Below are 24400 nucleotides of genomic sequence, written 5' to 3' on the forward strand. Positions count from 1 at the left end.
ATGTAGCCGACATCCCTATAACTTCCTTTCTTGATAAGCCTCTCTCCCTCCTCATCAGTGATTCAGGGGTTTTCGACCTTGTTTTCCCTCCACTTGTACTGACTCCCCACACCCAGTCTGGCTGATTCTTACTTATACTTAAGGCCTCAAGTACTCTCGAAGACTTCCTTCACTCCCGAGGTCCAACCCGGTGCCGGAAACCCTGCCCCAACTCGCCGGATGTCTCCGGCTCGCACGCAGCGCAGAGCGGAAGGGGCGTGGCCCGAGAGCGGAAGTAGCCGGGAGCCGGAAGTGCGAGCGCGCGTGCCGGCCGCTGTCCAGGAAGCCTGGGAATGAGAATGCCGTTGGAAGGGAAGAACAAACGGAAGAAAAAGGGAGGTGCGGAGGAAAGGTGAGTGGCGCGTGGCACGTCTACCCGGGCGAAGGTGGTCGTTCGGGAGCTCGGGCGGGCGAAACGGTGGGGCGTGGCGTGGCGTGGCTGAGTTTGTGGCGTCGGTGTCTAGAGACGACCCAGACGGCGGCGTTCGCGGGAATCTGACAGGAGACTATGTGGTTGGACAAGTCGCCAGCAGCTTGTTCCAGGGCAGGAGGCCCTGCAGAGACACCACAGCTCGGCTGGCGTCCCTCTTCAGCTCTTTAGAGCCTCAGCCTCAACCCGTGTATCTGCGTGTGCCGAAAGTAAGTCACCGGCTTCTATTCCGAATGGCCCGTTAGAACGGCTTTTTACCTCACAGGGCTTGGTTTCTAGAGTGGGGCAGATAGGATTAATTTTAAGTAACCGTTCATTACTGGACATCCAGTGGGAGAGAAAATTTGCAAATTTAGAAAGACTGCTAAATTATTGAAAAAGATGAGTTCTCAAACATAACTTCCAATTTTTAAAAGGAGACCACCAAAAAAAGGAAACGGGATGAGGAGGAAGAAAGTACATTCCAAATTCAGAGACCACTCTTGCAAGAACCTTCAAAAAAAGCGAAAGCGAAGAAGAAACTTTCTGATGCAGACAAAAAGTTGGCAAACAGGTTGGCAGAATTCTCTTAAGTTGATGTTAAATTAGATGGTAAAGAAATTAAGATTTTTGGACCTGCAATATTCTTTTTTTTTTCTCATTTCGTAGTTCTAATTTTTACCAAAAAATTTTTATTATGGAGAATTTCATATATATTCAAAATTTGAAAAGGATGAGGAGAACCTCATATACCCAGCATCAACAGTTATTCATACTTGGCCAGTCTTATTTCATCTTTACCCCATTCATAGCTCCCTCACTAAGTGGAAGCAAATCTAAGATCTGTAATCTATCTGTAAATATTGCGGCACGAAGAAGAATTTTGTTTTCTTATTTATTTATTTTTTTAAGATTTTATTTATTTATTTGACAGAGACAGAGATAGTGAGAGCAGGAACACAAGCAGCGGGAGTGGGAGAGGGAGAAGCAGACTTCCCCTCGAGGAGGGAGCCCGATGTGGGACTCAATCCCAGGACCTGGGATCATGACCTGAGCCAAAGGCAGACGCTTAACGACTGAGCCACCCAGGCGCCTGAAGAATTTTGTTTTCTTAAACTTCCTAAGTCAGAGATCAGATTTCTACCGTTAGCTTATAAAAAAAGTTTTCTTTATAGTTTATCTGATCAAGATCCGAATAGAAGTAACATCATAGGTTCCCAGGAAACTTAGTTCGCGAAGCCACTCTCTTCAAGCCCTTTATTTCGCGTTTCTCTCTCCCCAGGTGATATTACTTAGTAGAGAGCTATTAATTGCTAACAGTTACTAACCACCACTTTTCCAAACTCCTACTTAGTGTATTTAATGCACATCCTTAATTTCTTTACCTTTCTCTTAGAGAAAGATGTCTTCCTCTTTGTCCAAGATTAATTCAGTTACCTGTTCTGTGTATACCGCAGACCTCTTCTGCCTCCTTCGGGATTGTGCCGTCAGCTATATGCATTTTCTTCTCTTCTCTACCGTACAAATATGCTCAAGATTCTCATCCTAAAAAGAGAAATCCAACAAAACCAAACCCTGTCTATAGTCATGCTTCCCTGTTTGATATCTACCATTCCCTTGGTCCTTCCCTTCATAGTCAAGCTTTCAGAAAAATGTGATACTTATGTTCTCTTCCTTTTCTGGATCTGCTTTATCTTCCATGAACTTGTAGTCTGACTGTTTGCTTGTTGTGTTTGTTTTTCTATGATCTGATCAAACTTCTGAAACAGTGCTCAGTGGAGCCATCCTGACCTGGTTGCCATATTTAGTAGACAGTAAGCCTTTGTCTAGTGAGTCCTCTCTTGCATTTCACATGGCTGCTTTTCTTTCTGCAGCTGTTAGATTTTTTTATAGCAATCTCTTCTGTCTCTTTGTTCCTTCTCTGTTATTGTGGGTACCTTTTCTTCTGACTGCTCTGTAAATGTTGATTTTCCTCAGGATTCTGTTTGGTCACCTTCTCTGGCCATTTTTCTACCATTCATTCTGAGCAATCACATTTATTCCCATGGCTGCATCATTCCAATTTCTCTCCTGATCTCCTGACCTGTGAGTCTGTTTGCCTGCTGGCATTTGCACCTGTATCTTCTATATACGGTTGACCTTTGAACAATGGAATGGTTAGGGGCAGCGACCTCCACACAGTCAGAAATCCACATATAACTTTGACTTCCCCAAAACTTAACTACTGATATCCTATTGTTGACCGGAAGCCTTACCAGTACCATGAACAGTCGATAAACACATATTTTATATGTTATATATAGTATATATTCTTACAATAAAGTAAACTAGAGAAAAAATGTTATTGAGAAAATTATAAAGAGGAGAAAATACATTTATAGTACTGTACCGTATTTATCGGAAAAAAAAATGCACTTGTAAGTGGAGTTCAAACCCATGTTCAAGAGTCAGCTGCACCTCAAGTTCAGAATGCCTCAGACTGAGCTGTGTATCTTCATCAAACCTGTTCCTCTGCACGAGTGGTACCACGAGCTTTCCAGTTGCCTAAGCCAGTGACTTGGGAGTCATCTTACACTCTCTCTTCCCTGCACATCTAATTAGCTGCCAAGTCCTGATGATGCTGTCTTTTAATTATCTCTCTAATCTTTCTCTCCCTTTCCACACCTTCCTTTCTCTAGTTGGTCCGTTGTCCTCTCACATACATGCAGTTATAACTCTCTCCTTATTGATCTCCCGTATCCAGCTTTGCCCCCTTCCTAATTATCTTCTGCTCTGCTGCCCAAATGATCTGTTTTAGTCAGTCTCTAAAGTCTTCAGTGGCTCGTTATTCTCCGTGGGTTCCAATGTAAGCTCGTTTGCATTAACAGCCACGGTCCTTGACCTGGTTCCTTCCTCACCATACTGTCTTGGTTCCCTTCACTCCTCCTGCTCAGCACTTTATATGCCATAGTGGACAAAAAACTTGACACAAACCTTCTCCTTAGTGGAACTTAGGGTCTAGTGCAAGAGTAATAATGGTAAAACTTACTGAGCACTATGTGCCAGACACTGCCTTTCCTCCTCTGAGAAGCCTTTCGTGTTTCTTTTTATTTTTCTACACCATGTTCCCATTTTATTGTGAACTTTGCCTATCTCTTCAGAGGCTAGACTATTGAAAGGCCTTTAATAGTCTCTTCATCTTTCTATCCCCAGAGGCTGGAACTGAGTAGAAACCCAGTAAATATTTACTGAGTGAATGTATCATTTACTACCCATGACTGGTACTATCCATTCTCTCCCCTCCTTAACATCCCGGTCCAGGGGCACCTGGCTGGCTTGTTTGGAAGTGCATGTGACTCTTGATCTTGGGGTTGTGATTTTGAGCCCCATGCTGGGTGTAGAGATTACTAAAAACAAATAAATTAAAAAAAAAAAAAAAAAAGGTCCTGGTCCAGTTCTCTGTTAGGAGCAATGCTCAGATCTCGCGTATCCGTGTGTACCATTTCAGAATGTACTTTTGACAAGCAGTCCTTTAGCTATTATAGAACTATTATAAATAGGAAATCTGGTTTTCCCTATTGGCCAGATTACTTTTATGAAGTATTTTGCAGCCCATATTAACCTTTGTAGAACCCCTAGGAGTGCTGCAGTTCCCCTAGAGTTCTAGAGCCAAGAATGAAACTAGGCATTCATAGAGTGTAAACTAAATCTCCAAGAGCTTTAAATTCAATTTTTGTTGAAACGAACTTTGGTTGCTCTGCTGTTACCTGGCGGTTTTAACATATTTTCAAAAAATTGAGCTTGATTTTTTCTAATCTTGTGTTTTCTAAAAATACCACTTTTTGATAATACTGCTTTATAAATTTAGATATATTTGTGACTCATACATTTATATTTGGGAAAGTCAGAAGTAGGTGGGAATTTTTTTTTTAAGAGATCATGTGTGCTTGGGGAGGGGGTGTGCGCAGAGGGAGAGGGAGAATCTTAGGCAGGCTCCATGCTCAGCACAGAGTCTCACAACTCTTAAGACCCTGAGATCATGACTTGAGTAGAAATCAAGGGTCCGATGCTTAACTGCCTGAGCCACCCAGGCGCCCTAGGTGGGAAATATTTTTGATCCTTGTGCTTTGCCAAATACTACACCTGACTTCCATGACTCTTACAATTCTTATTTTTTTTTTGCTCTTTTTTTTTTTTTTTTTTGGCCTTGTAAAGGGAAAACGCTCTAGCAAGTGCTGATTTAGAGGAAGAAATTCATCAAAAACAGGGACAAAAAAGGAGTAATTCTCAATCTGGTATTAAAGTAGCAGATAAAAAAGCACCTGATGATGTAGATCACACAGTTGTAAATCAAAGAAAGAAAATTGAAATCAACCAAGAAGAGGAGAGATTAAAGAACGAGAGAACTGTGTTTGTTGGGAATTTGCCTGTCACATGTAACAAGAAGGTAAGTGTGTAAGAGGTTCAGTGAATGTTGTGTAAATGAAAGAATACATCCTAACTTTCTTCCATTGTGTGGGGTTCACTAAACCCGAAATCTGCCCTTTACTTTTATAATTTATGTGTAGTAAAGATTATAAAAGATTGAAAGACAAAAATGTTGTGTACCTTATGGGTAGTAACAAGAACTTGAGTTGTGTTTATATGAACATAAATATGTATAAATTTCAGTAGAATTTTTTTTTGTCTTCCAACTGAATAGTCAACTATTCCTGAAATATTCTTAAAACCTGGCAGTAAAAGATTATCAGACAGTTTTACTTAATTCCTTTTTATAACACTTATTTGATGTTCTGAAAGTAAACTAAAGTGTATATATACTTTTTTGTTTTAGAAGCTGAAGTCATTTTTCAGAGAGTATGGACAAATAGAATCTGTACGATTTCGTTCTCTGGTATGTGTTCTCCCCACCTTGAAATTGCAAATCTTAAAATGTATTGCATTTAAGTCAGACTTATTAACATGTTGGTATTAGTGAGATGGAGAAGCACAACCTTTTGAATCAACAGGTTCAAATCTAGCCCAAGAGAAGAGGTGCTCTTAGTATATAGTGCTGACACTTGGACTCTGTTCATAATTTAATGAGTTCACATAGTGAAATGATATCGTTGTTGGAGGGTGGATGTGTGACTTTTGTTTGCAGAACAGTAATACATGTTGGGATGCCTGGGTGGCTCAGTCGGTTAAGCATCTGCCTTTGGCTCAGGTCATGATCCCAGGGTCTTTGGATCGAGTCCCACATCAGGCTCCTTGCTCAGCAGGGAGCCTGCTTCTCCCTCTCCCTTCTGCTCCCCCTGCTTGTGTTCTCTCTCTTTGACAAATAAATAAAGTCTTTAAAAAAAAAAAAAAAAACATTAATACATGTTGAATAGCATTTCTAGAATCCTAGGCATTCGATAGAGGAAGTTCGTGTGACTACTGCAAATAGTACTCACACTCTGAGCATACGCAGTCAAAGTTTTTATTTATTTTGATTTCTTAAAAGATTTTATTTATGGGCGCCTGGGTGGCTCAGTTGGTTAAGCGACTGCCTTCGGCTCAGGTCATGATCCTGGAGTCCCGGGATTGAGTCCCGCATCGGGCTCCCTGCTCGGCGGGGAGTCTGCTTCTCCCTCTGACCCTCCTCCGTCTTGTGCTCTCTGTCCCTCATTCTCTCTCTCTCTCAAATAAATAAATAAAATCTTTAAAAAAAAAAAAAAGAGATTTTATTTATTAGAGAGAGGGCTTGTGCACACATGAGTGGGGAGGGATAGAGGCAGGGGTAGAGAGAATCCCAAGCAGGACTTCCTGTTGAGCGTGGGGCCAGATGCAGGGCTTGATCTCATGACCCTGAGGTCATGGCCTGAGTCCTAATCAAGAGTCAGACGCTTAACTGACTGAGCCACTCAGGCGCCCCAGCAGATGAAGTTGAAAAAAAAAAAAAAAAAATCAAGGGGCGCCTGGGTGGCTCAGTTGGTTAAGCATCTGTCTTTGGCTCAGGTCATAATCTCAGGGACCTGGGATGGAGCCCTGTATTGGGCTCCCTGCTCACTGGGGAGTCTGCTTCTCCCTTTCCCTCTGCCTGCTTCCCGTACTTGTGTTTGCGTGCACGCTCTCTCAGATAAATAAAATCTTTAAAATAAATAAATAAATAATAAATCAATTTAATGCTAAACCTTTATAGAAATAGATGATGTCTGATTTCACCCACTGAGCACTCTGTAGACCAGTTAAAGCCATGCTCCTTGAAGTATGAAATAGCATCATTGTTTTTTTTCTCATTCATATTTTTTAAATGTAATTAATGCATATTAAAACATAAGAAATGTTTATTCTTTGTTTCTAACTGTTCTTTCTCATGTGATTCTCTAAAATGGGGTTTCTCAGCCTTGATACTGTGGATGTTTTGTGCCAGGTAATTCTTTGTTGTCGGAGGCTGCTCTGTGCATTAGAGGATGTTTAGCAGCATCTCTGGCCTCTACCCACTAGATGCCGGTAGCACCCTCCCCACCCCGGCTGTAACCACTGGAAGTTTCTCCATTCATTGCCAAATGTTCCCAGAGGGCAAAACTGCTCACTTCTCTAAAAGTAGACATTTCCCAGGGCACCTGGGTGGTGCGATCGGTCAATTGTAGGACTCTCTTGGTTTCGCCTCAGGTCGTGATCTCAGGGTCATGAGATCCAGCCCTGAGTCGGGCTCCTCACTCAGCACAGAGTCTGCTTAAGACTCCCTGTCCTTCTCCCTCTGGCCTCCCCGCCCCTGTACACTTGGCCCCTGTGTGTGAGCTCTCGTTCTGTAAAATAAATCTTAAAAGTAGACATTTCCCAAGGTTTTGGCACGGTCGCCATAATTTTTGTCATGGTATTTGTTTCTCACTCACTTTTTTCATATATATTTTGTCTGTCCTTCAGAGTCCCATTTCCCCATATCAGAACGTTCCCTGATACATCCACTTGGCTATCTTCAGCACCCCAGTTTCAGTCTTTGCTCACCTCCATTTTTCCCCGGCCCCATCCTGTGCTGTGTGCTGATGTTCTATATGAGTTAGTGCCACCCAGGCTGCAAGCCCCTTCAGTGCCTTGGACTCTTCTTTGGCCCACCCAGCCTATTGCTTGTATCCCTTTCTATGTTTTAGCTGTGGTTTTTTCCCAAGAGGAGTCCTTCCTTTCTTTCTGCATTGTTCCACCAAAGTTCTCATTATCTCTTGCCAGAATAGTTGCAGAAGTTTGTTACTGTTCCTACATTCAGTCTACCTCTGTTCAGCACACCCACTGTCAACTTAATTTTCCTAAAAATTCTTCTTAATGGAACTCATGATCATTACACATATAGACACCACACACACACACACACACACACACACACACACACACACACACACACACACACACACACACACACACACACACACACACACACCCCCGGCCCGGTACCACCCCCCCGCCAGGCTCCCCTTACACACACACACAGGCTCCCCTTACACACACACACACACACACCCCCACCCCGGCACCGGTACCCCCCCCCCCCCCCCGCCTGGTATTACCTTTGGGGAGCCTGGCCAGATTCTTCCCTGTCCCTGGATTACTGGTCTGTGTGTTGACCCTGCTGTGCACTCTCCAGCACCCTGTACTTCATCATAGTCCTTATGATTCTGTTCCGTAATTGCTACATTGTTTGTGCGCCCCACCTGACTGAAAGCCATGATTGCAAATACCCTGTTTGTCTTGTTCATCCCTGGGTCACCAGTACCTGCACGTTGTGCACATCAAACATATATGGAATTGTCTAAAAACGTTACATTTTTCTTGCTGTGAGTGAAATCTGTCCTGGTTCTGAACCTGACACTCGTCACAGCCTGGTCCCGAGGCCCTGTGTGCCTCCACATGTCACTCTGCTGCAGCCCCAGAGCTTCCCTCAGTGCTGATCATGCACTTGGGCTTTCTCACTCCTGTCCTTTTGCTCAGTTCATTTGTTTGTTGGGAATTCTCCTTGAAGTCTCATTTTGCCTAGTAAGGTACTATCTGTGTTTCTGCAGGCAATTAAAATGTCAAGGGGCAAGGGCGCCTGGGTGGCTCAGTTGGTTAAGCGACTGCCTTCGGCTCAGGTCATGATCCCAGGGTCCTGGGATCGAAACCCACATCGGGCTCCCTGCTCGGCGGGAAGCCTGCTTCTCCCTCTGCCACTCCCCCTGCTTGTGTTCCCTCTCTCGCTGTCTCTCTCTCTCTGTCAAATAAATAAATAAAATCTTAAAAAAAAAAAAAATGTCAAGGGGTGCCTGGGTGGCTCAGTCGGTTAAACATCCGATTCTTGATTTCGGCTCAGGTCATGATCTCAGGGTTGTGGGACTGAGCCCTGTGTTGGGCTCAGCATGGAGTCCACTTGGGATTCTCTCTCCCTCTCCCTCTGCTCCCCCTGCCCCCGCTTCTGCGTGCATGTACGTGTGCGCTCCCTCAAATAAATAAATCTTTTAAAAAAATAATAAAAAATTTAATAAAAAGTCACTTATTCAAGTTTTTCCTGATACTTTATACCATCAAGTGGTATTTTTTCCCCTCTAAATTATTCTTGTACCTTATTGCCTTATGTTATACTTACTCATTTGTATCTTCAATAACAGGATCTAGATGTTTGCAGGCCTCTAGAAGGCACCCAGTAAATGTGTTTTGATGACTGTCATTCACCGGTTGATTATTCACTGGGCCATTTCTCACGTCTTGGACTGTTAAACTGTCCATGTTGACTGTATGTTAGCAGTCTGAACAGGACAAACTGAGAATTTCCTAATTTTGCTACATATCGGATGACTAAGAAATATTTCCAGAGGAGATTTATAGTTATTGCCCTGAATTAAATTGACATTCATAGGTGGTCCTGGTCGGTGAACTTGCAGGGTCTGTATCTTTTCACCTTTGTCTTCTCAGTACCTGAGTATATTGGCACATCGCTGACAGTCACAGTTGCTGACTTGAGTCTCCATCTCCTCCATAAAATTGTCCCTCCCTACCCCCTTCACTCTTAAGTAGTACTAAAGGAATACTGTATATGACTGAAAATAAAGTGAGCTTGAATGTAAAGGGGGTTCCCTTATTTGCCTGATTAAAGATACCATGTTGTTGTTGTTTTTGCCTGCTGGCATATATCAACTCTTAGACATGGATGTCACATGGGTAATATGTCTTTACATTTTTTACCAATTTAATTCAACATATTTAAAATCCTATAGAATTTACAATAAAATATTAATTTAGAAATGTTGCCTTTTTCCAAGCTTATTTTATAAAAGTTTTCCTTATATTTTTCTTTTTTTTTTTTTTTTTTTTTTAAAGATTTTTTATTTATTTATTTGACAGAGAGAGACACAGCGAGAGAGGGAACACAAGCAGGGGGAGTGGGAGAGGGAGAAGCAGGCTTCCCACCGAGCAGGGAGCCCGATGTGGGACTCGATCCCAGGACCCTGGGATCATGACCCGAGCCGAAGGCAGATGCTTAACGACTGAGCCACCCAGGCGCCCCCTTATATTTTTCATATGTGTTTTCAACATCAGTGTCCCCTCATGACCAGAGACTCCTTTGAGTCATCTGACACAGTTTGAGGGCACATTATGTTTACTTCCATCTAGATGGAGAGTTAATGCCTGTGAAATCTGAATATGGTCCTATAGCATTGGAAAATTTTGTCCTACGCCACGAGATCCCATTCATACAACATTAGGACAGGACTCAGTTTCATTTTCATTTCATTCATTTCCCTTGAATGTTTTTAATCATATCACATCAGAATAAGATATTTAGAATTCAATTAATTTAAATACAATTAATTTGAAGTAGTATTTCAAATAATGAATTTTCTTTAATACTCTTTTTTTTTCCTCTTAAAAGATTCCAGCAGAGGGAACTTTGTCCAAAAAGTTGGCAGCAATAAAGTAAGTTTATAATTACAGAAATGGAGTAGTTTAAAACTCTATTTCATTTTGGTTAAAAGTTGAGATCATGTTTTCATGGATTTTTATATTTGGGTAAGACCTCATACGTGACCATTTTCTTATGTTTGTAATAGCATGTAAACTTGTCAGATGTTTGTCTTTAAGCCTTAACAAAAATAGTAGAGTCACAGAAAGTATCATAAAATAACTTAGTAGAAAATGTGCTATGAGAAATTTCAAGGATGTTTAATCGAGCATAGTGTTTGGAAGAGAATAAGAAAGTTTTGTGCTTAGATATTCTAGTGTAAATCTTAAATACCATATTTTATCAATTCTACGGCACACATTTTCCCATATCTTAACATTTTGATGTCAGGATGCACCTGAAGATCAGGATGCCCCCCATAGTTGCCATTGTCTGGTCAGGTTTTTCCAGAGAGGATTCAAGTTTGCTTCAGTCACCTGGGGGGTGCTACCAGCCCAAGACCACTTCAAGCTCTCTGAAGGTTTGGGGACCATGCTGGTAGTGTGGCTTTGTGGTTCATATTCTCGGGATTTTCCCCTACCCTCCTACCCAACTGGTGCCAAGGATGAGACATTCATGTTTCTTTACTCTTCTTTATTTCTCATTAATCTTAAAAATTGAAATATAATTGACATATAACATGTAAGTTTAAAGTGTACAACCTTTATTTCTCATTTACTTTCAGTTCTATGCAGGGTTTCCTATTAATCTCTAATGTTGGTTTTTTTTTTCCTAACTAGGACATGAAATAATAGATTTTACAAGGAGGTGTATATATTAGATACAGTTATATTAATAGGTATACAGATTACATTTCTATATAGATATAGTTATATTAGATAAAATATAATAATATACTTTGGGGGTGCCTGGGTGGCTCAGTCAGTTAAGCGTCCAACTCTTGATCTTAGCTCAGGTCTTGATCTCAGGGTTGTGAGTTCGAGCCCTGTGTTGGGCTCTACACTGGGAATGGAGGCTACTTAAGAAAAAAAAAGTGTATGGAATGGAAAGTTTCTCTCCTAGACCTTTTTCCCTAGTCAGCCAATTTCCTGCCCCAGGCAGCTGCTATTTTTACTTTTTTGTATAACCTCCTAGAGACATTTTATGCATTTATAAGTTGATACACAAATATATATGTTCCCCCCACATGTAACTTTTGATGCGGTGGTATTCAACATGTGTACTCCACATTTCCTTTTTTCCACTTACTATAAACTGGAGATCTGTTTATCAGTGTAAAAATTGCTTCCCTATTCTTTTTCAGAGCATCTCAGTGTTCTGTAAGGTATACGATAACTTGTATCAACAAACTCTCTACTCATGGATATTGAGCTGTTTTTCCAGTCTTGTGGCCATTAACAAATAATGCTTGAGTGAATAACCTTGTTCGTGTGTAATTTTGTACATGTGCGAATTACCTGTAGGATAAACTTCTGGTAGTGGAATTGTTTGGTTAAAAGGGTATTTGCATTTGTAATTTTGACTGCTATCCCAGAGATGGTAGCCTATGTGTATTCCTACACCTTTACAAATGTATGTTTTTGAGCTTTTCAATGATAGTGAAAAATTATATTTGTAATTTCCATTTCTCTCATGAGTGAGCATCTTTTCATATATTCAGGAGTCTTTTGTGCTTCCTTTTATCTGAATTATTACTATCATTTGCCCAGTTTTTTGTTGTTGAATTGTTTCTCATTGATCTGTGGGATGTTAAGGAAATTAGCTTTAATGATTTGAGTTAGCAAATATTTTTCCTTATTTTCAGTTGCTTTTTTGCTTGGAGGATTTTGCCATGTAAAACTTACTTTGCTTTTTCATATAGTCAATTCTTTTAGCCTTGTTTCTACTTTATTAAGGTATAACTTACGTTCAATAAACTGCATATATTTGAAATGTAAAATTTTATGATTTTAGCATATGTACATACTCATGAACATACTGAATACTGGGGACCTGGGTGGCTCAGTCAGTTGAGTGGCTGCCTTTGGCTTGGGTCATGATCCCAGGGTCCTGGGATTGAGCCCTGCATCAGGCTCCTTGCTTAGTGGGGAGTCTGCTTCTTCCTCTGCCCCTCCCCTCTACTCGTGCTATCTCTCTCTCTCAAATAAATAAATAAAATCTTAAAGATACTGAATACTTCATCACTCTGGGTATCATCACCCCCCCACCCCGTCCCCAAGCAACCACTGACCTGCTCCCTGTCTCTGTTGGTGTGCATTTTCTAGAATTTTATGTAAATGGACTCATCATGCAGGAGTTGCTCTGTTAGCTACTTTTTTTGCTCAGCATGATGATTTTGAGATTTGCTCATTAGTGTTGGCTGTTCAGTGGCTTGTTTTTTTTTTTTTTTTTTTTTTTTGCCCAGTAGTAGTCCATGGGGTGGCTGTACCAAAATGTGTTCATCTATTGACCAGTTTGATGAATATTCAGGTTATTTCTGGGTTGGGGTTATCACGAATAAAGGTTCTAAAAACATTGGTGTACAAATTATTTTTCTTGCTAAAGTATCTGGAAGTGTGGGATTGCTGGGTCTTGTGGTGGGCAGATGTCAATTTTCTAAGAAGATGCCAAATTAATTTCCAAAGTGGTCGCATCATTTTATATTCCACCAGCTGTGTGAGAACTCCAGTTGCTTCACATCCTCACCAACACTTGATGTTGTCATTTAATTTTAGCCATTCAAAAGGTTTGTCATGGGGTTTCAGTTTCTGTTTTGCTGATAAGTAAAGATATCGAGTGTCTTTTCACTTGCTTATTGGATATTTGTATCTGTTCTTTGGAGAAGAAGTGTCAGGTCAGAAATTTTGCCTATTTTCTGGTGGCTTGTCTTTTTTTTTTTAGAGAGAGTGGGGGTGGGCAGAGGGAAAGGGAGACAGAGAATCTTAAGCAGGCTCCACACGTGGAGCCCGATACGGGGCTCAATTTCACAACCCTGAGATCATGACCTGAGCGGAAATCAAGAGTCGACGCTTAACCGACTGAGCCACCCAGGAGCCCTGGCTTATTATTGAGTTGTGTAGAGTTCTTTATCGTGGATGTAAGACCTTTTTCTGATATATATGTTTTGGATATTTTGCCCCAGTCTGTGACTAACTTATTTAAAGGTGTCTTTTGAAGAGCAACAGTTTTAAATTTTATTGAAGATCCAGTGTAGAGAGTGCTTTTTTTTTTGGTGGTGGTCTGGTCAAGGGCAGTGGGGTTCTCTTCTGTCCTGGTTCAGCCTCAGATGCGGACAGGCCCTGTCTATCTGTGTATCCGTGCACCCAACCGGCCCTCCCTCCCATGGCAGCCACACTCTGCCTTGTGCCTTTGGTGGGTCTTGTGCTGGAGAACATTTCCTACTCCTTGCCCTGTGATAGGAGGCCTCCCTTCCTCTGGCCACAAGGGTATTCCCTGTGCCCTGGGGGTAACAGACTTTGCTGTCTCTGCCCCAGCAGCTTAGCCCTCTCTGTAGGGAGAAGAATCCAGGTGGGGCTTTGTGCCCTTCCCACACTAGCCTTGGCCCTTCTCTTCTCCAGCCCACACCCCCATGGATGCTTTTGGGCTCACGCCTGACCTCAGTCATTCCCGGGGACACCGGCAGAGGTCAGTGGAGCAGAGCCTGCTAGTGGGTGTGCACCCCCGTGTTGGCGGCCTCTAGAGATTGCATTTCAGGCCTAGCCCACACTAGGCTTTAGCAATTTTTTAAGTCCTAGCTGAAATCGGTCCAGCTGGCTTGTCTGGCACCCGTCCTGTGAGCCAGAGCTGCCTGCTGTCTCCTCCAATGGGCCTGTCTTTGCTTAGGTTTCAGGCTGCTTGGTTTCCCTTCGTCTTCAGCTCTGGTGACTTCAGCAAAAGTTAGTGTTGTAGGCTGTCCGGCTTCTTACTGTTTAGGGTGGGAATGATGCTATTCCTGGCTTTCTACCTTCTAGGTAGAACTCTAGATATCATTAGTGTTTTTAAATCATCCATCAAGCTTGATACAAAACATGTTCTTGCCACAAGAAAGGAGCAGCACTGCATTCTTGACCTCTTCATTCCCTGTGCCAAGCAAGGGTCTTTGATTGTCAAGTAACAGAGTACAATTAAGAGTCTTTATTTTTTTTTTTTTTAAAGATTTTATTTATTTATTTGACACAGAGAGAGAGAGAGAGCACGCACAAGTAGGCAGAGAGGGAGAAGCAGGCTCCCCACTGAGCAGGGAGCCCGACGCGGGGCTCGATCCCACTGAGCCAAAGGCAGCCGCTTAACCAACTGAGCCACCCAGGTGCCACCAATTAAGAGTTTTTAAAGTCACTTTCCATTTAGTTTGTCTTGGGGTTTATCATAGCCCATGTGGGCTGCTATAACAAAATGCCGCAGACTAGATGGCTTTTACAAACAATAGAAATTTCTCAGTTTCAGAGGCTGGGAAGTCAGAGAATGGGATGCCAGCATGGTTGCATTCTGGTGAGGGTCAGCTTCCTGACTCATAGCCAGGGCCTTCTCACTGTGCCCTCACATTTTATAGGTTAAACAGTAAGATAAAAAAGGGGCTAGGAGCTCTGTGGGGTCTTTTTAAGAGCCCTGTTCCTGTTCATGAGGACTCCACCCTCATGACCTCAGCTACGCCCAAAGGCCTCACCTTCTATTACCATAACATTGGGCATTAAATGGATTTCAACATATGAGTTTGGGGAGGATGCAAACATTACAACACTAGGATTGCCCTAGGACGTGCTGATGAGGATGTTTTCAGCAGCTCTGTGTTGCAGGACCCGAGGAGGGGCTCTCTCGAGTCAACTAGGCTTGTTTTAAGTCCTAGGCTGGCCACTCCTTGCCTTGTGATCATGGCACTTCTCTGAGTCTCAGCTTCCTTATCCATAAAATCAGGAAAGTAATACCCATGTCAGAGATGTGAGATTAAATAAAATACATAAAATGTCTAACATGGTGCCAGTATTATATTAGGCATTCAATAAACCATACCTGGTTTTATCAATATAAAACTATCAGATAGTGTAGCATATAATTATAGAACACCATGAGAAATGCCCTGACGTTTCCTAGTATCTTTTTTGATGGTACTCATTTGTTTATTAGCATTTTTGCTACTTCAAAGACGATAGGTTCATGTCTTCAGAGAAGAATCTGTGGTCATTACTAGGCCCTTTTTGATGATTGTTCACATCTAAATTACATGACCATTTTTGCAAACCTAGTGAATTAGTGGGTGTAGGCATTGAGCAGCAATAGCTGCAGTCATTAAAAAAGAGTGAAAACCAGGGGCACCTGGGTGGCTCAGTTGGTTAAGCGGCTGCCTTCGGCTCAGGTCATGATCCCAGGGTCCTGGGATCGAGCCCCGCATCTCCTTCTCCCTGTTCCTCTGCCTGCCTCTCTGCCTACTTGTGCTCTCTCTCTCTGTCAAATAAATAAATAAAATCTTTAAAAAAAAAAAAAAAAAAAGTGAAAACCAGTCATAGCATGCTTCCTATTGAAAATACAGCACTACCTCCAGTCCTGACAAAGGGGTCCAGTCTGAGTCCTATCACACCTCTGGGTCTGGCTGCCAATTTGCCAAGAAAATAGGGAAGACAGAGGTACACATTGAACTATACTGTGGGCTTGCACTCCACGAAGTCCAGGCTTTGGAATATTTGATAGGTTGAACAGTAAGGTAGAGAGAGAAAAGGAGAATCCTGCAGGGGTGCCTAGGTGGCTCAGTCGGTTGAGTGTCTGACTCTGGTTTTGGCTCAGGTCATGACCTCTGGGCCCTGGGATCGAGGCCCATGTCGGGCTCCCCACTCAGTAGGGAGTCTGCTTCTCTCCCTCTGCCCCTCCTCCTGCTCCTCTTTCTGTCTCTCTCTCAAATAAATAAAAATAAAGTAAAAAGGAATACACATTTGAATGATAAAACCGTGCAGACACACAAGGAAATGGTTTCTGTAAAAGTGGGGGTGCTGGTTACCTTTGGAGGAGGGGAGGCACAGACAGAGGCTTTGGGGTGGGCAATGACCGCAAGGGTATTGGTCTTTAATATTTCTCTAAGCTGTACAGGTTTGGGTAGCTTTTATTTTACAGTAAAAAGGACAAATCAAGTTGGCTGTCACATCTACTTATATGTGTGTTTAGGTACAGAGCTCCAGCTAAGATTCTCGTTTCTAGCCTTGTAGCATGGCACGGAGGTCCTGCTTGCTCTTTCATAGTGATCGATGACTAATACGGCACAGGCGACATGTAAAAAGTTGTGTGTTATTTTTTGAGTTGTTACTAAAGGTTTATTAAAAGAGATGAAGCTTCCCCCAGGAATTCTTGTCGTATGTGTTGATTGAGAGTGAATAGGGAACAAGCTGTATTGTTTCAGTGACTTTGAGATTAACAGATTTTATATTGTCTTTTTTTGTTGTTGTATAGACGTAAAATTCATCCTGATCAGAAAAATATTAATGCTTATGTTGTGTTTAAGGATGAGAGCGCTGCTACAAAAGCATTGAAAAGGTAATTTTACTTATTTGAGATTTGGACAGAATGATTGTATTTAAGTATATATGAGTACATGCTTTATTCTTTGGTTTGACTTTAGACTGAATATTTACAGTTAATATTTGGTGCTCATTTTTAACAGCCATCTTCCCCCTTCGTATTTGTAATACAGAAATGGTGCCCAAATTGCAGATGGATTTCGTATTAGAGTTGATCTTGCATCTGAGACTTCATCTGTAAGTAGTACTTGAGTTGTTTAAGAACTTAACTAGAGTCTCAGAGAGAGAAACGTTTTCTTCTGAGCTTTTCCTAGGAGAGGAGTGGAATCAGCAGTGAATGTGAGGGAAGCAGAGGAGGAGACATTTTTGCCCTGTGTGGTCACAGTGTTGGTGCCCAGAGTGGTACAAGGACCTTAGCCAACAGCTTCTGGGAACACGGTTCTCCCACCCCAACCCCTAGATCAAGTAATCAGAGAGAGGTAGCCTGCAAAGGATGTTGGAGATCCATCAGGGCCAATACCTTATTTCATATACTGAGATCGAGAAAGTTCAATTGCTCTTTAAACAGGTTTTGGGTCCCTACCCTGTGTCAGGCATGCAGTGCTGAGATATATATAGTCTCAGTTCTCTAGAGGTTCACGGTATAAAGGTGAAGACAGACAGATGGGCTGGTTGTGACACTATTTTATGACAAATACACAGGACGCTTTGTCAGCTTAGGAATGGGACACTTGACTTGGGGACGTGCCAGCAAGAAGGGACTTCTTGGGAGGGCTTCCAGGAGAATAGGTGCTCTGTCAGACTTGAAAGATGAGTCAGTGTTACCTAGGCCGAAGAAATTTTAAACAGTATATGTCATGGGGGCCAAAACTTAATTTGCTTAGGGAACAGCAAGAGCTTGATACAATTATGAGCAGGTGGAGTGTGAGGAGGAGCGGCAGTTAAGAGTTGCTGTTGGAGAAATAGGAGAGGCCAAATCATGAAGACTGTGGTCTGCCATGTTGAGGAGGCTGGATTTTGTCCAGGAGCAATCCCACAGGTTTAAATGCAGGAGATTTGCAGTTTACAAAGGTCTCTCACAGTGGATGAAGGCTGCGTTATAAGAGTTCACCACAGAATCAGAGTTGGGTGTCAAGAGTGACCTAGTTGAGAAATGACCAAGGCCTGGTAAACCTCTCTGGCTTTTATCATTGACCCATCCTGAGGGCCAGATCTATCTGCTGCCTGTGTTATTTAAAGTCTTATTAGCACACAGCCATACCCATTAGGTTAGGTGTTAATGTGCCATGACGGGCAGAGGGGGGTAGTTAGAACATGGCCGGCAAAGCCTAACATACTTGCTGTCTGGCCTGGTACAGAGAGAGTTTGCCCATCTAGCATGCCCTTCTTGAGCACGGCCATGTGTTAAGAGCTAGCTATGAACAAAAAACTACTTCCTCTGGTGCTCACTCACTTTCAGGGAGGAAGACGGAAGAAACAATCAAACGGGACTGGTGTGTAGTCAGATCAGGAGATGGAGACCCGTCAGATACGGCGGGTAAGGGAAAGAGTGGATTTTAGGATGACTTCCATTTTCTGCTCCAATGATTTTTATTAACCCTCTTTATGTTTCAGAGGGACAAGAGATCAGTGTTTGTGGGGAATCTCCCATACAGTAAGTTTGTTTAAATGAATAAAGTACCCATTTATCATTAAAATAACAGGAAAGGGGCGCCTGGGTGGCTCAGATGGTTGGGCGTCTGTCTTCGGCTCAGGTCATGATCCCAGGGTCCTGGGATCGAGCCCCGCGTCGGGCTCCCTGCTTGGTGGGGAGCCTGCTTCTCCCTCACCCTCCTACTGTTCCCCCAGCTTGTGCTCTCTTGCTCTCTTTGTCAAATAAATAAAAATGAAATCTTAAAAAAAAATAAATAACAGGAAAATAACAACTGAGTAGTAACTTAATGTTTTGCTTTAAGACTAACATGAAAAAGCATAGAATGTTAACTTGACTAATTTTCATGGGGCTTGCTCTATTAACTATATTATATTAACTTGCTGTATTATTTAACATCTCCAGCTTTTTCTAAGGCGATCTTGTCCTTACTTGCACCTTGGTTGAATTTGTTTTTAGAAGTTGAAGAATCTGTGGTTGAGGAGCATTTTTTGGATTGTGGGAGTATTGTAGCAGTAAGGATTGTGAGAGACCGAGCTACTGGAATCGGCAGAGGGTTCGGCTATGTGCTCTTTGAGGTATGGGAGACTAGTGCATTGTCACTGTCCTCTGAAATGTGCTGGACAGGCTGTCACTGCTCTTTCATCACTCAGACAAAATTGTCACCGTCACCTTCAAATTCCATCTTCAGAAACCTAAACTCCTACCCTGCCATAATAGAGTATTGTTCCTGTAATTGCACCTCACCAAAAGCCATGCTAGTTCCCTTTTTCTCCATATTAATGTCATTAAATAATGTGTTAGATATTGGACATTTAAGGTATTAAATCTCTGAATTTCCACCTTACATGAAATGGAGAAAAGAAATGACTGTTCATGCAAGCAGAAGGAAAATTTTAGTGTTTGTACAAAATTGGTTATATTTGGCTCACTATTACCCAGTGTTTCATGCCTATTGCTTTAGAACATACATACTATTAGAATATACATACTACCTGATGGCACTTGTTTTTCTTCCCTCTACAAGCACCCATTAAAACATTTCCTTTCAGTTTTTTCTGTGTCTTTTATATAGTTGAACTTCTGTCTGTGAACATATAAACATACTTTGCAACCTGCTTTGTGTTGTTTTCTGTTGTATAAGTATGTTCCATCAAGCGATGTAAAATAATTTATACTGTCTTTTCCCTAATGTTTCCCAAATGTTGGAAATTTGCAGTGTTCTTTTTCCCTGAATAATGAAATTGAAGTAGTTTTTTTTTTTCCTTCAAATAGTTGCCTGCAGTTTTTGATTACTTCTTTAGGATAGATTCCCAACAGGCTATTACTGACTAGGTTGAGATAATGAGGGAGCAGAAGGTAAGCTGAAGACAAAGCACAAACACCCTGCAAACCCAGCCCCCCACCTCGGCTGACTCTCAGGTGGTGGCCCACCAGGATATGTCAGAGGTTCTGGGTGTCAAAGCGACCAGAGGCATCCCTCAAATGAAAATCGCTGTTGATCACCATCCTACCTTGTCATGAAGGCAGGCCGGCTGTAAAAGGCCCTGTAGGAGATACTGGCGTCCCCCTGCTTCCCCCCTGCATCCTAGGCTATAGATGGGTACCTAGTGTATGGACTGAGTTTGCCTCGCTGTGAAGGCCATGAGGAACCCGCCATTTTTAACCCATGGAAAACACTAGAAAACCAATTTTACAAGGGGGAAATTACCCAATTTTGTGATTTAAGTAGTTAGTAGAGGACATTGACAGAAAACAGTAAAGATTGAAATCCATCATGATCTAAGTGACATTCCAACACATATAGTCTTTACAGCCAACTTCTCTAGGAAACCCGTCCCCAGTTGGGTTTTAATTCAGTCGGGTACTGGTTTCGGCCAGCTCCCAGTGGAGGTCTCCTGGCCTGAAGTAGCTAGACCAGAGATGTGGAGGGGTTCACATTAGACCAATGAGGAGGAAACCTCACACTGGGAGTCTTAAAATTGGTAGCTGTGCTAGTCACTTAGGTGGCTGTCCCGTGCCCAAAACAGAGGACTTTGTATGAGGACAGGAATAAAGAGAAGGCATCAGGTTTCTGGGTCTTCTTACCATTCCAGCCAGGGTACTAACTTCTAGCCAAAAGGCAGGGCTTTCTTCTCCCGGTAGAGTAGCCACGGGCTAGAGGATTGCAGCCTGAGCAAACAGCATGAGAGTGTTCCAGTAAGACCGTACTCCTTTAAAACCCCTGAAACGAGAGTAAAGAAAGAGAAGAGAAATTACTCACCAAGTTTGCTCTGAAGCTCGGGAGTCCAGATGAAAAAACTAAGCCCCACGTTGGCAGCCAAATGACGTAGTTTTTGGAGTGTTAGTGTTGGGGTCAGGAGCCGATGACCAAGAAAGAATTCTTGAGATGTCTTTGGTGCAGAAAGGTGATTGTATGAAAGCATGGGACAGGAAGGCTGAAAGGGCTGCATTGTAAGTGTGAGGGGTGGCTGATTATATCCTTGAGAGTTAAGGGAGGTAAGGACAAAGGGAGGTGTCCAAAAGGACACTAAAGAAGACTCCCGGGGCACCTGGGTGGCTCAGTTGGTTAAGCGACTGCCTTCGGCTCAGGTCATGATCCTGGAGTCCCGGGATCGAGTCCCGCGTCGGGCTCCCTGCTCGGAGGGGGGTCTGCTTCTCCCTCTGACCCTCATGATCTCTCTATCTCATTCTCTCTCTCAAATAAATAAATAAAATCTTTAAAAAAAAAAGAAGACTCCCAGGATCCTGGAGTCCTGGCTGTTGTTAAGCTAAGGGAATTTGTTTTTCCCTCCAGTGAGGCATTACCATAAAGATAGTTGAGAGTTCCCTGGAGTCCATTCTGGAGGAATGTTTTACTTTGCCTATCTCAAGTATTTGTCAATAGGCTGCAGGTTATAAAAAAATTTAATTTTATTTACATTCCTTTCTGCCTCTGTTTCCCACATCACTGTGGAGGGGAGGGTGATGTTAGGGCTCTGGGAAATTGAGCCCATGGGTCTCTGGAAATTAGGCTATTGATAAGAATGCTTTTTATCTTGTAAATAAGACATTTGTAAACTGATGGACACTCATGTCCTACAGGACTGTGATCTCAGTCAGTTAACCATTTGTTTTTCCCTTCCCTTAGTTTTTTTTTAAATTTTTTAAAATTTTATTTTTTTTTATTATGTTCAGTTAGCCAGCATTTAGTACATCATTAGTTTTTGATGTGGTGTTCAGTGATTCATTAGTTGCATATAACACCCAGTGCTCATCACAACATGTGCCCTCCTTAACACCCATCACCCAGTTACCCCATTCCCCCACCCCCCTACCCTCTGTAACCCTCACTTTATTTCCTGGAGTCCAGAGTCTCTCATGGTTTGTCTCCCTCTTTGATTTCTTCCCGTTCAGTTTTCCGTCCCTTCCCTTGTGGTCCTCCGCGCTAGAGTGAAACCATATGATAATTCTCCTTCTTTTTTTGTTTGTTTGTTTAAGATTTATTTATTTATTTGCGAGAGAGAGAGAAAGAGAACATGAGAGGGGGGAGGGTCGGGAGGGTCAGAGGGAGAAGTAGACTCCCTGCCAAGTAGGGAGCCCGATGCGGGACTCGATCCAGGGACGCCAGGATCGTGAGCCGAGCCGAAGGCAGCCGCTTAACCAACTGAGCCACCCAGGTGCCCTCAGCCTGACTTATTTCACGCATAATCCCCTCCAGTTCCATCCATGTTGATGCAAATGGTGGGTATTCATCCTTTCTGACGGCTGAGTAACATTCCATTGTATATATGAACCACATCTTCTTTATCCATTCATCTGTTAAAGGGCCTCTCGGCTCCTTCCACAGTTTGGCTATTGCGGACATTGCTGCTATGAACATTGGGGTGCATGTGCCCCATCTTTTCACTACATCTGTATCTTTGGGGTAAATACCTAGTAGTGCAATTGCTGGATCGTAGGGTAGCTCTATTTTTAATGTCTTGAGGAACCTCCATACTGTTTTCCAGAGTGGCTGCACCAGCTTGCATTCCCACCAACAATGTGAGAGGGTTCCCCTTACTCTACATTCTTGCCAACATCTGTCGTTTCCTGTCTTGTTAATTTTAGCCATTCTGACTAATGGCTAAAATTGACTGGTGTGAGGTGGTATCTCATTGTGGTTTTGGTTGTATTTCCCTAATGCCAAGAGATGTTGAGCAACTTTTCATATGTCTGTTAGCCATTTGTGTGTCTTCTTTGGAGAAGTGTCTGTACATGTCTTCTGCCCATTTTGTGACTGGATTATTTGTTTTTTGGGTGTTGAGTTTGATAAGTTCTTTGTAGATCTTGGATACCAGCCCTTTATCTGAAATGTAATTTGCAAATATCTTCTCCCATTCCATGGATTGCCTTCCCTTAGTTTAAGGGCAACCAGGAATGCCTGACGAATGTCACATTTACCCACCTGGGAGTTGGGTTGCAGAGTATCAGCTTGTGCTTTGTCCTCAGCTTGCCTTCTGTTCCCTCATCAAAGAAATATGACCATGTTTAGTAGTCTTGCTATGTTTTATTACCAGATAGCTCTTGCGAAAGGTGGTCACAGCTTTCTGTTTCCATCATGACTGCATTGGAGTTACCTTACTGTCTGTCTGCTGTCTACTGTTACTTGATAAGTTTGTGAAGTCCCTTAACAAATATCTCATGAATATTCAGGATTGTTAGCATTTAGTGGTTTTATATTGCCATAAAAGAGTAATAGAATTTGGGATCTTCACGGAGGCCTGCAAGGCATCTAGTTCAACGTCTCAGAGACTGTTACCTTCTCTCAAGTCAACTAACACAGTGGGGCTTTTGCAGAAAGAGCCTGGGAGAGGCAAGGTTGATTGGTTTAAAAGATTGCATGTGACTAATGTCATTGGCCGAAACTTGCCTTTTACAGTGAGAAAAATGAAGCCTGTTGGGTTGTGACAGGCAGCTGAGTGCTGGGGGGGGGAAATTCTTGAGGAGCATGATGAAAACAATACTTCAAGCATGGTTGCTGAAACCCGTGGGATACAATCTCATGGAGGTGGAAATGGGAGGGGTTTCTGTCTATGGGCAAGCTTGAAAATTGCTCTAATCCATTTAGGTCACAATTTTACTAGTTTCTTTGCAGAGGAATTTCTGGTGGAAATTAATATATTGATTTTTATTGCAGAATAAAGATGCTGTTCATCTTGCTCTGAAATTAAATAATTCTGAACTGATGGGAAGAAAACTCAGAGTCATGCGTTCTGTTAATAAAGAAAAATTAAAACCAAGCTCAAATCCCAGTTTGAAGAATGTCGTTAAACCTAAGCAGGGACTTAATTTTGCTTCAAAAAATGTAGGACCTTCTAAAAGTTTGTTTATTGGAGAAAAAGCTGTTATCATTAAGAAGAAAAAGAAAGGACAAAAGAAAATTGGACAAGCTAAAAAACAGAAAAAACAGAAGTAACCACCCAAAGATTATTTTGTAATGGTAATAAAAAACTGGTAATAAAAATATGGTAAACCCACGAATTGAGTTTCAGAGTTTTTTTATGGATGGTGCGTGTGAAACGTGGAAACCTGTTCAGTTTATTCACATTGTAATAGCACCTTTGAAGCCTTTGTTTTAAGATGTAGGCAGATTAGTCACCAATGATTATGTGTTTCTGCTGATGGACTAGAGCAGTGTTCTCATACTTTTGATTACGATCTGTTGTTGTAGCTTTTTTTTTTAAGATTTTATTTACTTATTTGAGAGAGAATGAGATAGAGCCTGAGAGTGGGGAGGGTCAGAGGGAGAAGCAGACTCCCCGCTGAGCAGGGAGCCTGACGGGACTCCAGGATCATGACCTAAGCCGAAGGCAGTTGCCCAACCAACTGAGCCACCCAGGCACCCCTGTTGTAGTAGCTTTAACTTTACTTTGTGACCAGTACAAACACAGATAGATAGATAGATAGATAGATTTTTTAAAGATTTTATT

General features: G+C 42.3%; 1 protein-coding gene across 2 annotated transcripts; it reads left to right on the plus strand.

Moving 5' to 3' along the window:
• Positions 1-285: 285 nt before the first annotated feature.
• Positions 286-23943, plus strand: RBM34 (RNA binding motif protein 34). 2 transcript variants are annotated; one of them, XM_021696077.1, is made up of 11 exons: positions 286-391; positions 504-678; positions 886-1022; positions 4643-4874; positions 5262-5321; positions 10290-10333; positions 16731-16814; positions 16972-17035; positions 18413-18452; positions 18909-19027; positions 23608-23943. In XM_021696077.1, the coding sequence occupies exons 1-11, from the start codon at positions 333-335 to the stop codon at positions 23884-23886; spliced, it is 1293 nt and encodes a 430-aa protein (XP_021551752.1). In that variant the 5' UTR covers positions 286-332; the 3' UTR covers positions 23887-23943. The 2 variants fall into 2 exon arrangements, with proteins under 2 accessions (XP_021551752.1, XP_044771951.1); XM_044916016.1 differs by having other exon boundaries at positions 314-391; positions 18912-19027.
• Positions 23944-24400: the final 457 nt, after the last annotated feature.

Source organism: Neomonachus schauinslandi, chromosome 6 (genome assembly GCF_002201575.2).
Source record: "Neomonachus schauinslandi chromosome 6, ASM220157v2, whole genome shotgun sequence".
Classification (NCBI taxonomy): domain Eukaryota; kingdom Metazoa; phylum Chordata; class Mammalia; order Carnivora; family Phocidae; genus Neomonachus; species Neomonachus schauinslandi.

What these genes read in the sequence shown, in the direction of transcription:
- RBM34 (XM_021696077.1), top strand. Translation starts at nt 333, where the DNA reads ATGAGAATGCCGTTGGAAGGGAAGAACAAACGGAAGAAAAAGGGAGGT. An exon ending in AAGGGAGGTGCGGAGGAAAG is followed by an intron (nt 392 to 503) that starts GTGAGTGGCGCG and finishes GTCGGTGTCTAG; the next exon opens with AGACGACCCAGACGGCGGCG. An exon ending in CTGTACGATTTCGTTCTCTG is followed by an intron (nt 5,322 to 10,289) that starts GTATGTGTTCTC and finishes TCCTCTTAAAAG; the next exon opens with ATTCCAGCAGAGGGAACTTT.